Source organism: Taeniopygia guttata, chromosome 1A, assembly GCF_048771995.1.
Source record: "Taeniopygia guttata chromosome 1A, bTaeGut7.mat, whole genome shotgun sequence".
NCBI lineage: Eukaryota > Metazoa > Chordata > Aves > Passeriformes > Estrildidae > Taeniopygia > Taeniopygia guttata.
The window spans coordinates 39,587,622-39,605,738 of record NC_133025.1 but is presented as its reverse complement, the minus strand read 5'-3'; the positions used below and the strand labels follow the sequence as shown (position 1 = coordinate 39,605,738).

Below are 18,117 nucleotides of genomic sequence, written 5' to 3'. Positions count from 1 at the left end.
CCTCAGGCCTAATGAGGTTGCTGGGAATCGACCTCTACAAGTAAAAAAAAATCATATAATCAGTATAGGTGGTCCTTTCATATTATACTTTTTAATAAGATGAGTGAAATCCATGCATGATGGTCAGCTTCTCTGTCCTGTCTCACTCCCTGGCCATTCTTTGGGGAACTATCAAGGTCCAGCCTGCTTCTCCCAGCTCAGCTTCTCCCAGCTCAGCTTCTCCCTATGGTCAATGAACACTTGCTGACTTTCTAGAGGTATTTACATTAGAAATTATGAAAGTCATTTGCAGTCTTTGTGTAATCTTTCTAAGTATTCCCTGCTTAGAGATCAACTCTTCACAAACATGCAACAAGCTATCAGCTAAGGCAATCAGAGAACCCAAGCACACCCACACACACAACATCTTCCTACTTTGTGTGCCAGAAGGCTGCAACAGTTCAAAAGATGCAGGAAAAAGAAAATTTTCTGATGTAATTCTTACCAGTAGCCATTTTTAAAACTTTGTGTATTACATTCTAGGTGTTCCAGGGACGACCACCATTTAGTTTATGTGGCTGTATTTCAGAAACAGACTTGATCTTGAGACTCAGGCTCACCTGATTTCAGAATTAGCAAAATTATGGTAAATGTAACGTAATGCATAGCTACAAGCTGTAGCTGGCATATCACAGAGTGAAGATCCTGCTTCATAATTTTGTGCCTCTTGCAGGGAGAAGTGAGATATGTTTCCTTATCTTCACTTGGGGTTACCTGGGCCCAGATACATGCAGCAGTTTTCTGAGGGTTTTGTACAGCTAATTATTTATTTATATGGGAACAAAACTAGAAAAGTAACTAAATACAACCACAAAATTTCTCCTTCCTTATTCTTATTCCTAACCTCCCCTTAGAAGAAGACAAACATTGGAAAGATGATCTGTTTGATGACACCTCTAATAGGTAATTTTTCAATAAATTTGAAAATCTTATACCTTAATGTATAAATTGGAGGTTTAAAATGAAATAATGATTAAAAAAAACAAGGTAAGCAAACAGCAAACCACAACAGAACTCCAGTAAATATTATTACACTGATCAGTATAAAAAGTATTTGAGCAACAAATTTGAGTTCACATATCTTAGTAATCATATTTGCGGAGGATTCCTTATCTTTCCAAAATCATGATCTTCATTTCTTCATAGAGAAATGGCATTTTGGAGGGAGGAATTGTAATTAAAATAATAGATTTTAATAACAGAGCCACCACACTCTATCCATGAATGTAAAGGCATAAGTGCCATTCATTGAGCTCTATTGCTATTAATTGTATGTTTAGTTTTTTTAAAAAATCATTGTTAATTCTTTCATTAAGGAAAAGGACATAAAGGCTATGAAATTATGAGTATTGAAAAAAAAAAAAAAGAGTCCTATTCTACCATCTTACATCTTCACGTTGTCATAGCAAAACTTTCTCTATCATGACAGGAAAAGCAATGCTATATTCCAGAAACTGTGGGTGTGCAGAAATGAATCACTTTGGCAAAGATTGGCTTTGCATATCAGTATACACCAAAAGAGAGAACTGATTTAATATAAGGAACAATACACTGAATTATACACTCAGTTACTGTGAGAAACTTATGGTTGTGGTTGCAACAAACATGACCAAATAATAAAGAAATCAATTCTATGAAAAGCAAATTTTTCATTGTAATAAAAAAAAATAAATACTGGGCATGCAGAAACATCTGTTTTAAGAAAATTGGAAACAAAATATTTTTCCAGAAGAGGATAAAAAATTATTTGCTGACAGGAGAAAAAAAAATCTTAAAAACCAACAAAAACTCTTAAACAATCACTGCTTTCCAGGATTACCTGTTGCAGCAAACTACTGTATTAGTGGGTTGAAAAATCTGTTCACCTGGGTTAAATAATTACTGAAATAAAATCTGAGCTCAAGTTTAGCCATCAAAGCTCCATTTCTACCTAGCTCTAAACAAAACCTGTAACTTAAACTATTGAAACTCTGCATGAGAGAAAAACCAAAAATATTCATGTATGAATAGAATGTCATCAGCTAAAGGACCAGTAATGCAAGGAAAGACAAGCTCATACACAGCTCTATCAAATGAAGAAAACCCCACAACTTCTCACAACATATCTTCACACCTGTTTCAAAAGGTGTTCTCAGCTGTTTTTAAAACATAAATCTGTGGTTAAATGCACATAAACAGATAGAAATTTGCATGTATAAACAATTTAATTTCCAGCCTTACACAGAAATACCTTTAATATCAATAACTTTAGTAAGTAAAACTAGGTTTTGTTACTTAAACTATACACAAAATAATTTGAGTATACAGCAAGAGTGGATTATTTAATCTATTTAATCTTAAACCTTTCTAGAAGGTGCAATGTGGTGTTTTTGCCCTTCTGAAATGCTTCCTCATACATACCCTTCAAAGCTGTCCAGCTCTAGAACTGTGGTACCACTAAAGAGAGTGCACAACCACAGGGTAAATAAGATAAAGAATTTATTTAAGAGAAGGGAGAAACATTGACTTGAAATGTGAATAAAAGTACAACTTTCAATGTCTTCCAATCAAGTGGCATAACTTGAGTCATGCATTCAGTCTTTCTCAGGTGTCATGGTTTAACCCCTGCCAGCAACTAAGTTAACAATGCTCAGAGCTCACTCACTCTTTCCTGGTGCAATGGAGGAGAGAATTAGAACAATAAAAGTAAGAAAGATCATAGGTTGATTTAGGAAAGACTTAGTAATTAAAATTTAAATAAATTTAATACTTGAAAGAAAATTAACACTAATAATAATAATAACAATAACAATGGAATATTATACAAACATGAGAAAAATAAAGCCCAAGAAACACAAGTGATACAAGTGAAAATCAATTGCTCACCACCTAACAACCGATACCCAGATGGTTCCCAAGCAACAGCTGCGCCCTGCCAAACTCCACCCCAGCTTTATTGCTGAGCATGAAACCATATGGTCAGGAATATCCCCATGGTCAGCTGCCCTGGCTGTGTCCCCTCCCAGCTCCTTGTGCACTCCCAGCCCCCTCGCTGGTGGGGTGGTGTGAGAGGCACAAAAGGCCTCGACGCAGTGTGAGCACTGCTCAGCAATAGCTAAAACATCCCTGTGACATCCCTGTGACATTTTCCAGCTCAAATCTGAAACACAGCACCATTCTAGCTACTGGGAAGAAAATTAACTCTATCCCAGCAAAACCAGCACAATGGGGAATATTTTTTATGTCCTGAACTTTGTAATACTATGTTCCAAGGCCAGTTTTTCCTGTTGGCAATGTTTGGTTTCAATTTATTATTATAACAGAAGAACTTACAACTTTTTACAAGTCTGTATAGATTTGGGGTTTTGTTTTGTGGCATTTAAAAAAAAAAATTACCGATGGATACGCTTTTCCATACTTTATCCTAGAATAACTTGATCTCAAGGCTTCTTCTTCGTTCTTGGAATAAAGTCTGTCCCTCTAATGGTTTACTAATTTCCCCCAGAATGTCTGCCTCTCAGCTTCCCTCATAACAGCCCCTCACAACATCAGATGTATTCTTTTCCTCTAACCACATTCTTTCAATCACACTGCTGAATCTCCGAGAGATTAAATGTTCAGTATCTGTGTGAAACAAAGCAGGGACTTTTCCAATTGCAAGATCAGTTTACGTAAGGGAGCCTATCTGATTGCAATCCAGCTACTTGTGGCTGTTATCAGATGTGAACTGGAAGCACTGTTTCTCCCATGCTATCTGCATTCACCTCTGTCAGGCAGAACTGCTATGGGAATGCCTACAACAAAGTGCCAAGCCAGCTCCAAATGAGCTGTATACTTACACAGAATAATTCAGTGCCTTACCTTTATCCCAGCTGAAATCCCAGGAGTGATACAGCCATCCATACCAGCTAGCGAGAGCAAGTTCAGATGGGCCTGTGAAAGTAGGACTAAAAAAAATCACTGGAGAGTTGTCATGTGCCTTCATCAGAAATGGAGATGTAGCAAGTACCTGTTGCCTGAAAGTGTGATTCTTGGAAGAACAGAAATATTGGAAGCAGAGCACAAGGCAGACAGAACGGGATCTCACACAGAAGGGTTCAGGGCTAAGGTGCCAGAGCAGGAGCTCAAGCCCATGCTTAGATTCTTTTCCACAAGAAACAAAGGACACAGCTCAGATGATACTTTGCATACTCTGCCTTCATCATCTGCTATTTATCAACACCTCCTCAGGCCAGAAATGCCTGAAGGTGAGGCGTGACCTTCAATAAAACTCAGGCATGACAGGTGAATTTGCAAGTCAGTGACCAAAAGACTGCTCTGCTCATGCCCATGCACATTTTTCAATCATAGAGCAAGCCTATCAATGCTCAGGACTTGAATGCAACAGCACTAGGAAGATATAAGAATATTAGCGCCACACTGAGCTAAGAAGACTCTGTCGCTAGAAGATTAAAAGACAGCCAAAAGGCAAAAGAACCATGTCGATTCATAACACCTCTGAACAGGAAGGCAGAAGATTTGAAACTCCTCATACGACACGGCTGCATGAGGAAAAGGTGACTTCATACATGCAAAAGACCTCGTATGTAGGCAGAATATTATCTTCAGCTTTTGTAACCAATTACATCTTAGCAACGTTTTTACTGACATCATGTTTGTATGGTAATATAAAACTATTTTGTAAATATATTAATCAGCTTTTATTCCTACAGAGTTTAGATACAATAATCAAATATGATAATTATCACATCCCTTTGGCTAGATTTAGTGAGTAAAAATATTAAAAAATGCTTTCAGGGAACCTTTTGAAAATATCCACTGAAGTCTAATTGCAATAGAGTATAGAAGAAAGCCAAATGTGACAGGTTGTATTTTGCTTACACTATACAGTTCTCCCATATATAAAATAATCAAGATTACTCAATCAATTAGAATAATTAAAAAACATAAAGTGCTGTTACAGTAACACAAAGGAATACACAGGGTATTAGTTGTCAATGCTTTATTATTGAAAACAAAATTGAAATTCTTTTATCTGGCACATAAACAATTATTTCTACAAAAAGGAAAGCCTACAAATCTGATAATTTATACAAATAACAGTTTTTCAAAAATAAAATTTTAATTTAGTAAACTTGTCTTGTGCTCTTTTTTTTTTTTAGCACTGTCTGCAATAATCCACCACAAATCCCTGAGCAGAGAGACATATTTTAAACACCTTTTAAATTTATCCCAAAAGAAGAAAGTTATCAAGCCCAGACTTATATTAAAAAAATGTATTCAGGGACATTCTTGGTAAATTTATGGTAGTCCTTTTTTCTTTTTCTCTTCCATTTCTTTTGTTGCTTTTTTTTTTTTTTTTTAAGAAACTAACAAAACCAGTCATCAATGTAAGCATGGCACCATATCACAGGAGTGCTCCCCTCTTCCCCATTTTGTGCAATGAATGACAATTACCAAACAAGAATAAGTACGCACTGAAGGAGACAAATAACCCGGTGAATGGTTAAGACTAAAAAGCCATCGAAGTTTAATGGCTGTTGAGCAAATAAAGCTGCAGGATACCACAGTTCTATACCAAGCTCAGTTACAGTTACTATCTATTTCTATATCTTTTCCCAGAAAGTCAGTAAAGCATGAGAATAAGTTCAAGCTACCATTGTATTCTAACATTGGTTTCAACGATCAAGCAGAAATTCAACTTTTAATCCTTCAATTTTGCTTTTCCAGCAAGAACATTATTTGAGAGAAACTTGACACACTCCATAAAACCAAACAATCTTGCCCCTCTGGCCCTTCTAGTGGGCCAGATGTAAACTTAGGAACTGATGGTATTTTAGTGAGCAAGAGGAAAGAAAAGGAAATACACATAAATACATTTTTTCTACTATACTGACTTTGAGTCTATTTCAATACAGATTTAAAATCCAAGTGTAAGGGTAGAATGACCAAGAAGGTAGAATATAACTGAAGTGTTCCCTTTCCCATTTGGTACATACACTAACCACAAACAAATGCAAGTAAAACCAAATAAAGTAAATAGCAACACTTGGAGACTGTTGTGTTAATGGCAGGTAACATTGCTGCAGTCAAGTAATAAATAAATAAATACAGCAAGGTGTTCTCTACATTTTTGTTGGAATGGTGCTCAACAGTTAAAAAGGAATACATAAACAAAAAACCCAAACCCCTTTTCAGTAATAAAGAATTTTTAACAGAAGATCCTGAAGAAGCTTCAGTTCAAGGTGCTCTAACACTTTAACCTTTTATCTATCATTATGAAAGGAATACTGAAGCAGATACCAAAGGGCCATTAAATGAAAGAGTAAATTTTCTTACAAGCAATAATATTATTCCAAAGAAAAAAGCAGTTAACAAATGGCCAGGTAAAAAGAATTACTAAAGCTTCATATACTTAGATTTAAAATAAATTATTTTTACATTTAAAATCTGAAGACTAAAATGGTAATGAGGCTAAAATCATTCTGAAATACAAATAAATTGAACCTCACCTAAAGCATATTTAGATATTTGACAGCTCTGCTGCTAGCATGTGTCAGAATACAAACAGAATGCTAATATTTGGTTAGAATCTGAATAGGTTTGTTTAAAACACCAACAATATGAAAAGTAACTGGCAACCACCATTACTGATTCCTCTTAATCAACACTATTTTAAGCATGATCGAATTGAGTCCCTTCAGTTATTTGCTAGCCTCATCAATGCATAACATTCCCTTTTCTCTGAGTTGCTCATGAAGTCTCATTTTAGCCTACCCACTAATATTTTCAAATCCCATTTTAGTTAGTAATTGCAAAAATAAAATATGCAGAGTCCAATTTAAAGTTGGACTTACTTAATAGCAAAGTAAAGAGAGTCAAATACATTATTCTATAATACCAATTATTTTTTTCTAAGATGACAGTCTCACCACGCTGATTTGGTATCAGGGCCAACATCCCTCTTGCTTGTATTACTGAATCACACCTCTGGTCTTTTTTTACCAGCCTACATACTTCATCTCATGTAGAATACAGACAGCTCCTTGGTCATTCTGTCTATTTCACAGAAATTTGACTGTGTATCTCAGGAAAATTGCACTATTAGTTTACAAGCTGAAGTAACAGACATATTCTCAATAAACAACTTGCATTGTTGTCATCATGTGACAGGTTTGAAAAAAATAGACCACATAAGCTGTGAAATTGGCTAGCAAGTGGTTCAAAAGTGAGATACAGCAGCATTAAGACAAACTGCAAACACACTGGTTTAGTACACATTTTAATAAGTTACAGTATCAGCAAAATACTTTGACCTACTATTACCACTTTAACTCCCATATAGCTTAGTGTATACTTTGTGATTTTCCCTTAATATTTCTATGACAGTATACATTTCAAGTACCCACCCAAAAGTAAGCAATATGGGATATGCAATTATTTATCAAATATACCTAAACAACTTCTCTCACCTGCCATTGTTCCAAACATATTTGTTGCATAACAAGTTCTTCATGAATCCCTCAAAGTCTCCCTTTTCCTATTTCTCTACCAGAATAGCTTCTCCTAGCAGCAATTAGGACCTCTGATCCTTGCAGTCCAATCCAGCAAGTTCTCTGACCTGACGACTGTGTGGAAGTTCAACTTCTTGGGTTCAATCATTTTAAGGAAAAGAAGTTCAGAGTTTTTATCATCATGTTTTAGATGTTTTCAAACCTTGTTTCTCCATGATATTCCACAATTTGCGAAGATTGGACTGGGTGATGACATCATCAGGTTTAAGTTGAAGAGCAAGGAGGTAGTTTTCTTCAGCCTCTTTCAGTTTGCCATTCAGATGGAGAATAGCTCCAAGATTCATTAGGGCAGCTGGATACTGGTACCAATAAAAAAAAATGAAGGAGGAATATTACAAATATTTTCAATTTTTCTTTTTAGACAATCTTCTTCCACTTAAATTACTCCCTTATGTTTGCTGATTTTTCATGGAAGCAATTTAGTAATTTAAGCAAATACAGACAACAAGAAAAAGTTTCTGAACAGCTGCTGCATAGATTGTGCTTTAAACAGGTCAAGCTCTAGTGCCTACAAACGTAAGACTTCTCTCTTTAATGAGAGAACACAGAACTCAAAAAGCTTTAAATGTGGTAATGCTGGCATAACACAGGTTCCAAGAGAAAATTAAAGTAATCCACGAGTGAATTAGCAACAAGAATTTAATTTCAACCAAACCTCTTGCCAATAAAGAGTTTATAATCATTGGGAATAATTAACACAATAATAATTGGAACTTATCCCTTTCTTCTCTTTGTCTTAATTGTAACTGGTAGAAAATACAGCCTGCTCTCAGATTCTAATGATGTCCAGGGGTTCTAGATATCCATTTAGATTCAGGTTGTGGCATTATTTCTTAATGAATGATTTAATAAAATTAACAGTGGTGGGAAAATGCTATTTTAATAACAAAAATGTTAAAATTTTGTAACAAATCAATTTAAAAGCTTACATTACTAGAATTTTTTTCATGTTTAGCTACGAAAAAATGCTTAGCTAGTTTTTTTTTTTTTTCATCTCTATGTTATTCCATTATGAATTAATAGGTTTTCATGATGATAGCATGGCTGGTCACTGGAATTAACAAATATTACAAGGGCAGAAAAGCACATTTACGAAGCTGAAGAGTCTAACTTACTTTTTGGCAAGCACCAAAGGTATTCATATCCTAATGAGAGCATAGTAAAGGCATTTGTCAAAGCAGTACTCTGCATTTTAAAGAAAAATGGGAAAAAGATGCCAAAGTTCACTATGGTTCTCACCCTCAGGCCAGCCTAAGTTTCAATGAGCTTTCATTTCACTTTCAAAGTCACATAGTTTTGCCTCAGAGGGTAAGTGCTTCAAGACACCACTCATCAGTGTTCTGCTCAAAATAATATTCAAAATGTGAATGGCATATCAAGTTCAGACTACTGTGAGGGTGTGTTGGTATGCTTTAGGAGCTCTCCAGTGACAATAACTTCAGGAAAATGGTTAGACACTGGAACAGATTGCCCAGAGAAGCTGTGGAAGTGCTCAAGGCCAGGTTTCTGAGCAGCCTGGTCTAGGTGTCCCTGCTCATGGCAGGAAGGTTGGAATTGATGATCTTCAAGGTTCCTTCCAACCCAAACCATTTGATGATTGTATGAAAATACGTTAGGTAGAAGGCAAATAAAATATATACTACAGTTGGTCTCCCAGACTGATGTGGCAATATGAAATCATTACGATGAGGAAGACTTACCTTTGTGCCAAGCCTCTCCACTACAAAGTAAAACTCATTACTCTTATCCTTTTTAATCACACTCCAACAAAGTCCCTATAATTCTTATGTCCAAAACCTAAATTTTGTGGAAATATTGTTCAGGTAATTTCAATACTTTATATTCTCATACTATATATTCATATTTTTTCAGCTTTCTTCTTGCTTCTTTTAACCTATTGGTACACACATCACAAAAACTTATAAATAACTGTGATGCATCAAATTTTTAGAACAAATGGCTTACAGTTGCAAAATTAAGCAAAACAAAATTAGTTCAGCTCTCCTTATTGTAAACATCACAATGCTAATGAAGAGGAATCTGAAGATGTAATTTTTAGATTTACTTTTTCTTGCCTTACCCTGACAGATTTTTTCCCCACCTTCTGTAAGTCACGTCATTCTACTGTGAATCAAACAAACAACAAATGCCAGCTGGGTTTTATATAGTTTTATCAGTTAAATACTCTTCAAAAGAAGGGAAAGTAGGCCCCTGAAATGTAATCTATGCTATGAGTAACTCATACTGGCAGCCATACTTTCATAGCTCCACCTTTGAAGTGTGAGTCTTGCATACTGTTTTGTAATGAAATAATATATTCCTAATTGCAGATGTTCTGGGTGCTAACTGATGTCATTAAAGTGAAGAACGTTTGGAAATCAGCTCCCATGTACCTGACTGTCTAAGTAGCCCCATACCTAATTCATTATTAGACTTCAGATTGTTTAAGATAATTTTTTCAAATAATGAGTAGAAATGTCCATTCCATCTAGTCATCCTACTTTGTTTTTAATAAGAGTTCATGAATGAAATAGCTTTCTTAAAGTTATTGACACAGAGCTGTCCTCTCACTTGAATTATAACTATGCACAAGTTTTCACCTAGACAAAGCTTACTGTGGAAAAGGACTAAAGATATCTTAAACCTCGAAAAACTCATAGAAATAAGACACATGTTTAAATGTGCTCAGGGCTAATTCTACAGCATTCACAAAACTTACTCTGCAGGAAATAACTCAGTTGTCTCATATGGCTTCCAGAATTCCTCCCCATTTCCTCCATACCCTTCTGAAAATATGGTATGTGTATGGGACTAATCAAGAACATCATAAATGTAAGACTATATGCCTATCTAAGAAACTCTTATACCATCATGTCTTTAATTTGATACATAATTTCACAAGAGCAAGCAAAAAAAAAAAAAAACCAAATAAAAATAATAAGCATCATGCCTTTTAACAGAAATTTTCCAACTTCTACACACTATTTTTGATTTCCTGCAGGCCTAACAAATTCTAGGCCATTAATGTTCTACACAAAGGTATCCATGAAAAATTTGAACTGATAAACCATTTCAGGTAATACTGAAAGTTCATTCCAGCTCCTTTACATTTCAAACATGGAAATGTACAGGATTTTGGAAAGACTGCTCTCTAACTGATTCTACGATATCAGTCACCCCAATATCTATGGTTTATTGTAACAGTCACAAGAATTTTGCAAGTCTGCAAGATTCTTCATCAGCGGCATTGCTCTCCGGCATTTAAAAAGGATGGTCAGAGGGGAAGAGAGACATTTGTACTTTTGCTTCACATAGATTGTCTTTCATTAAAGACAGCTGATAAAACTTTTCAGTACGTTAACAAAGGCAGTCAGCAGCTACCACTGCAATAACATGGGACTTGTAGCACTGTATAACAAATGACACCACCTACTACTTCAGAGACTTGAAAGGAGAAACAGGCCAGCCTTCATTTCCTTCTTGAGACAGATGCTTTACATCAAAAATAGCTGACTGGCATTTCTATTGAGGTTATAAATGCTGTCTTTTATGGTCTATTTGGAATTATTCCCATTATTAGCATTTTATCGTAGTGTGCTTGTTTCCTTAGTGGGTTTTTGGGGGCGGTGGGGGATAGTGCTCATGGGGAGGAGGGAAAAGGAATAACAGATTAGTTAATGAGTAATGAAATAACACAAAGCAAGCCTTTAACTGCCTGAGGTGGTTTTAGTTTACATTGATGACAAATTTTTCAGTTTTTCCCTTAAATACCAAAATAAAAAGAGAGCACTGGGTCATGCAAAAACCTTATCAAAAAGTCCCCACTAAAATAAGAGAACTACAGAATCTTCAAATAATTCAAAATCATTCTGAGTAGTATTTCAGGATTACACTACTGTAACCATATACAGTATTGGACCCACAAACAGAATCAATCTTAATGACATAGATGAACTGCCTTCTTGTTTGGCATCTCTGGCTCCACATACAGCAAATGCCATACCAGAAGTACGGTCCCAAACATGAAAAGACAATTTTAATCCTACATGATCAAAGAAGTTATGGAGAGAAAAACAAATACACAAACATTTAATCTAGCACAAATATATCTTTTGCATGGTAGAGAAGTATGAATAAAAAACAGTCCAAACACAAGCAAGGAAATCCAAAATTGTTTTCCTCAAAGCTCTGCTTACAGATGACCATCTCTGCTCAATACCACAGAGATCAGGGCAATAGATTCTGAGATGTAAGAACATTTTGTTGATGCTGGGGTACTTCTAAGGAAATTATGGCAATTTTTACCCCAGTAGAATCACAAGTGCAAGATATTTCTTAATTATCCATTTTAAAAAGTCACTGAAAAGATGTTGCCAAAATTCATCCTGCTCTTAAGGAATTACTGCTGTGTCTGATATTGTAGATGTTTCAAAACAATCCCAGGCCTGTTGAATGAATATTGTAATAACTGTGGCCAACCTACCAGGAACACAGAGGATGTGTATCATTTTTTAAAAGTGCAATTAAGGACACATATTCTTTTAAGGATTTATTTTGATTTAAAGATGGACAAAAAACATCAATCACAAATGAATATCTCATGCCAGCACTTTGAGTTTAAATGGGATGAAGAATTCATATATTTCTCTTTGATAACTGAAGACACATAGGTGGTACAATGACTGAGTAATCAAACAACAGATTATTAGTTCTAGAATGGCTCACTAGGCATGAGGGAAAATCATGGTGGACTGCTGCATCTGATCAGTGGCCACTAATATGCTGTTGTGCCCTTTTTAATCCTTCTACACCGATAGCCAGAATTTTCTCTTGAACTTTTATTACTGGTGGAAGGAAAAGCAGAGGAGGACCATGCTTAGAGACTGCTGCCAGCTGCATCTTACTCTCCAATACAATACATTAACAACACTGTAAATTCATCAATGGCACATGGAAGCAGACCTTTTTGTCAGAGTGATCTGGTGTTCTCAGATAAACCAAACAGCGGTTATGGAGGGAGACTCATGTTTCTACCTGGTTCTCTACATTATGGGGCTTCTAAACAACTGCAGTTTGCATATGCTGTGTCTGGTATTTTGCCTCAAACAGTACATGAACCACAGCTAAGACACTGATCTCCTATAAGCTGGCTAAAACAACAAAAGTCAATTGTCTAGGTACTGATAATTTGGTGCATAAAACATGCTGGATCAAGATGACAAGATGTATTGCAAAGAAGTATGGACCAGACAGAATAAAAAAGCTAAAATTCAAAGTTGAAAGAGATTCCTGTGTCATTAAACCAGACAGCAAAACATTCAGTACTGCTGAAAAACAAATAAACAAAAAAATCAGCATCTTTGCAACCTCTTAAAATGGAAAAATGCTCTGCAACTTTTCCTCTACAGAAGTTAAATACATCACTTAAATTTCAAATCTGCTTATGAACAATTTTAGTAAGTATACTTTTGTGTCAACAACAGTTTTCAGTTTAAACAGTTAAGAGGGGAAATGGAGAGGAAAACATTTACCCTGCCAGTATTAATTTGAACAGAGAGAACAGTTTCCACTGTTGTATTAGTCAGAAATTGACCTAAACATCTCTGCTGCAAAAGGAACCTGTGTCCCTATCTAATTACCTTAAGAATGAGTAACATAAATAGCTATATAAATTTAAAGAACAATAAACCAAGGCTCTGGAGAGGAGTGGATCCTTGGCTTCAGTCATCATCTTTAATAGTAGTATCTTCTTAAGACTGAATAGAGAATAACCATACCTATTATTTAGTAAAATGTCAAACAGAAAGAGATCTCATTCACTGTTTACTGAATTAACAAATTATTGATTTCCAGGGAAGGTGAACACCCTGCAGGAAAAAAAGGACCTCCAGAAAAATAATAAATAAACTAATTAAAATATTTTAAAAAGTAAACAGTAATTAAAGAGTTTCTGTTGAACACTATCCATATATAGTCCTGGGTGAGGATAATATATTTGCTAATAAGGCAGAAAACCAAAATGAGCTAATACCTGGTCACCTTAACAGCTGATGATACTACAAAAACATTAGGTCATGCTTTTTTTTTTAAGTTTTTTTGTTTGTTTTTTGGGTTTTTTTTTTTTTTTTTTTTTTTGGTTTTTTATCCTTTTACGCTTTGATACTCTCATCTGGACACCTAAAGCAGATGAAACTTCCAACCATCTGATGGAAGGAGGATATATATGGAAATTGTCGGTGCATCTTGAAACACTGGTGACTCTTCTATCTCAAATTGCAAACTACACGATACATACATTTAAAGCCAGAAATTAAAAAGTGAAGGAAGAGTTTCTCACCACTTTTTTCCTATTTATGGGTGACAGATGTGGGAGTCTTAATCCACAAGTATACCATGAAATTATTCAGTTTGCTTCTGGATTGAGACATCACCATCATTAAGGAATCCCACAGCTGTGAGTCAGGGAAGAGTTCTAGACTTGGCTTAGGAAGGAAGCATCAAGCAGTCTACTTTATTTCTCAAATTACCACATCAGTAGGGGGCATTTTACTATCAATGTTCTCCAGCCAGTGGGGATTTTTTTCCCCCCCCTCAACATCTTGTTCATCTCAACCCTCCAAGACTGCTTAGCATATTATAAACACAGCTATCCAAAACCAAACTACCATATATGGATACATGTTACATCTTGATACTGAAAAAATAGCTACCATTGGCCTTCATCTAAGGTCAGGGCAGGCCAGTTTACAGATCAACAAAAGCATGTGTTACAACTGTTAAAGTCTTTGGATCCTATCAACAGCTGAAAACATGCCACAGAAATGTACTTACACTTGTAATTTCTGTGTATCTAGACATTTTTTCCAGTGGTCATGCATCAATTGCTTTGGTTTATGCTTAAGAAGTCTCCTAGTAATCACTCAGTTTATATGAAAACTGTGATGGACATTTTTAGATAACATACTTGTGTTACCACAATAAAAGTTAAAGAGGAACATACATTATGAGTATTTCATAGAAAAAAAAAAAAAAAAAAAACAAACCATAACATTTTCCAGACCTCAAAGTGTTTTTAATTAAACTTCGTTGCTTTCCAGCTTAAATGTTGTCATCAGTATAGGATAGGATAATCTTATTCAGTTTTCCTCACACTTTAAGATTCCATTTAAAACAAAGAAATCCCAAATTACTTAATTTTTGTTTATAGAAACCCAACTGCCTGCAATTTGATGATTTTAATATACAGTTATGATTATGTTATAAACACTTAGCAACTTATTTACCTTATCAAATACAAATATGCTGCAGACTGAGTAGGAAGTCTGTACTTCAAGCAAATGAAAAACCTGATGAACAGAAATTTCATCTGTACTATGATAATGACAAATAGAAATTTCTCAAAATCTTTCACTAACAGAATTTTGTCCTATTAATACAAAGTAAGTTTATTAAAATGAAAATGAATTTGTGAGTAAATATATTGTACCTGCATTTTCTTTCTAAACCTTGGAAAACAGAAAAGCAAAGGGCTTTGTGTTGCTGCCTAAAGACAAAGCTCACTTTTCATTTATGAGAAATGTAAAATCTCAAAAAAAACCCCAGCAGCTCACATGCAGGGCTGATTAGAATAGCTGTCCACATGAACAAAATCAAAACTTTGTAATCTTTAGAGAAAAGTCTAATGCAGAGATCATCAGAGTTTTTAATCACAATTATACTCACACTATTAGCATTAAAACATGTTCATGTTTCCAATCAAATAAAATGTCATTAGAAAATAAAAATGTCTGCTGAGAAGGAATGCATTATCCTTTTACTTTTGCCCAGATACTCATAAAATACATCAGTACACAGAGAAGTTTTTAAACTTTTCCAAGATGCTTGTAACAGGCATATGGCATTAGAGTTTCTGTTTTTGAGAATCAGATTAATATTGGTACAACTGCATGTTTTCTCAAACTATTTAATTATTTATGGTCAAAAGGCATTGTTGTCAGGCTCACTGTATAAACCATTATGCAATTTGACATACCTTCTCTGATCTCAAAGAAAATAATATTTTTAATTTTTTTAAGGCTTCCGTCATGCACAATCATTATCAAGACAGCCCACTGACAAAGAGTGGGTTTAGAGCATTACATAAAAGAAAATTCTAGGAGTTTCTGAGGCATTGCATATTTTTCTACTCTTTGTCCTTTTTCATCTGGCTCCTATCACTTTCATGCTTTTTACCTAATGCAATAAGCTTATGCTCAAACTTGTCTTGATTTTGATTTTTATGCACAGAATTATGAGAGCAGCTGAGAAGAGAGGCGTGTACGAGAGGTCCTTTGCAAAATGCTGAATTACAGTGTTCTGTGTAATTCATAAAAATGCATGCCTTCTTTTTGGCAGCCAGTAACTTGCAGGTGTCCCCTGTACAGCATTTAGCCATTAAATGCATAGTACATATAAAAATTATTAACTTCTACAATAAGTGCATAGATTTAATTTTTATTCTTACAGTGTAAAGATTTCAGGGCTGCAGTTTCTAAAATTTGGTCTTTTGATCATTAATAGTAAGACTGTTAATTGCTCACTAGGTTTTTACAAGGTTGTGACTTGTAAAAAAATAAAATTATTTGCAGCTAGGGTAGCCTTATTTACCACATCTGAATGGTGACACGTGTTTACAGTAATTAATATCAATAATAGCAAGATATGTTCAATGTTAAATGACACATTCTACTCTGAAAGACTGCACTTGATGCAGCATATGCTGACAAATGCTTTTAGCAAACAGAAGTTTTCTGTATTTGTCAAACTAAAGTTTTAAGAAATGGACACATGAAGCAATAATTTGAATAATATTTTCCTTTTGTAAAATTGTTAATTACTTCTAAAGGCACAGGAGGACAATTAATATTTGCAAGACTAGCACCAAGAAATCAAAGCTCAATTCCTGCCTCTGAAATTCAGTGTTAGAAATTATTCAGTGTAACCAGATGCTTGCTTCAAACTGGACCAGAAAAAGCCCTCTATGGTGGGGGCAAAGTATAATCCAGAGCCAGTAGAATTGCTAAGCAATTTTGTAGTTGATGACTCAGATTATTTTGCCTCAATTTTTACTACAACTATTACTTATTCTATATGAACACCACAAGATCCCACAGAAATTAACTTAGGGTTCTACCAGTGAACCTTCTGTTCAAGCTGATTTTTCCACCCAAACCAAAAAGTTTGTCTCCTGTGCAATTTCTACAATCTCTGTTCAGAGAGCATTTTCTTTTTCTATTATGGGTTAAACATGCAACTCCAGAACTAGTCTGCAAAAAAAAAAAACCCAAAAAACTCTAGCAATGCAGCTATCTGAATAGAATTTTCCAAACAGAATTAATAAAGGATCATGGATCTTTCAAAAAGGACAGAAAACGTCTGATAATTTTAAGTGCACTTAAATGCAGTCAGAATGTGAAAAAATGAAGTAGAACTACTGAGTTGCAATAAAACTCCACCAAATAACTACCCCATAAATATATTAATCATTCACCTCCACAGAATCTAAGAGACATACAGGACATCTTTCTATGGAATTTAATCTAGGGGTTTTATTGTGGATTTTATTTACTGTTGCTGTTTTATTGGAAGAAGTTTATATTTTCTTTCATACTGTAATTGTTTGCAATGAGCTTGAGGCAGCCAGATATTGAGGCAACTGGCACTGTTACAAACCATAATGTCAGATTAAAGTTATTTATTGTTAAGGAAGACAATACTTACTGGAACACCTGAAGAATTAGTAAAACTTCCTCAGCCTAGTAATAAAGCTGTTCCTTGTATGGGAGACATTTAATAAGGTAGGTACAATGGATTGCACATTTGCTCTCCAGTAACACTAACTGTGGTAAACAGAATCATGTGAATGCAAAATGAAGAGGTAACCAATAAACAGTGGGGTTCAGACAGTCTCAAAAAGGGACTGTTCTTGGGGGGAACATGCAACTCTCCATCCCCTCCCCACTGCACCTTCTCATTTGCAGGCATCTGATCTCTGGACTAACTTTCTGAGGTAAAAATATGTTCTAACTGATACTGAAATGACTCTTAAAAACAAATTAAAAGCAAATTACTTCATACAGACACCTGCTACCCATCTTCTTCCTAGCAGTCTGAAAATGTACATTTCTTCTCAGACCAAAACCAGCGTCAATACAGGGCATTTCTCTGCCATACACAAAATTACATTCAACCCAAAGGCGTGGGAGGGTGGGGGAGAAGACCACTTGCAGCAAAACCATCTTGTGAGAGAACAACTTACTCCAGAACTTGGGGGGAGTGGGGTGAAATCTAGTAGGATATGTCAATACACAACTAAAAATCATTCCTAGATTGAGAAATACACCAGAACTACAGATTAGGAGGAAAATTAGGAAGTTATTTATTGCAAAACATCCTATTGAGAATGTATAGTTGCCAGGTTTACTTAATGGGCATTGAACTCACATTCTTATGAGTTCTAATTGCATGATAAATCCCTTGCATTGTT

At 35.1% G+C, this 18,117-nt stretch overlaps 1 protein-coding gene across 3 annotated transcripts in view; it reads right to left on the bottom strand.

The window, feature by feature from the left end:
- TMTC2 (transmembrane O-mannosyltransferase targeting cadherins 2) overlaps positions 1-18,117 on the bottom strand; it is a 267,444-nt gene that overhangs the window by 31,429 nt on the left and 217,898 nt on the right. For 2 of the 3 annotated variants that reach the window (XM_030260616.4, XM_072923134.1), the window contains one exon: positions 5,006-7,891. The exons of the other annotated variant lie outside the window; for it this stretch is intronic. In XM_030260616.4, the coding sequence (XP_030116476.1) occupies positions 7,712-7,891 (180 nt within the window). In that variant the 3' untranslated portion in view covers positions 5,006-7,711. Of the gene's footprint in view, positions 1-5,005; positions 7,892-18,117 lie in introns of those variants that run through there. 3 annotated transcript variants of the gene reach the window in all.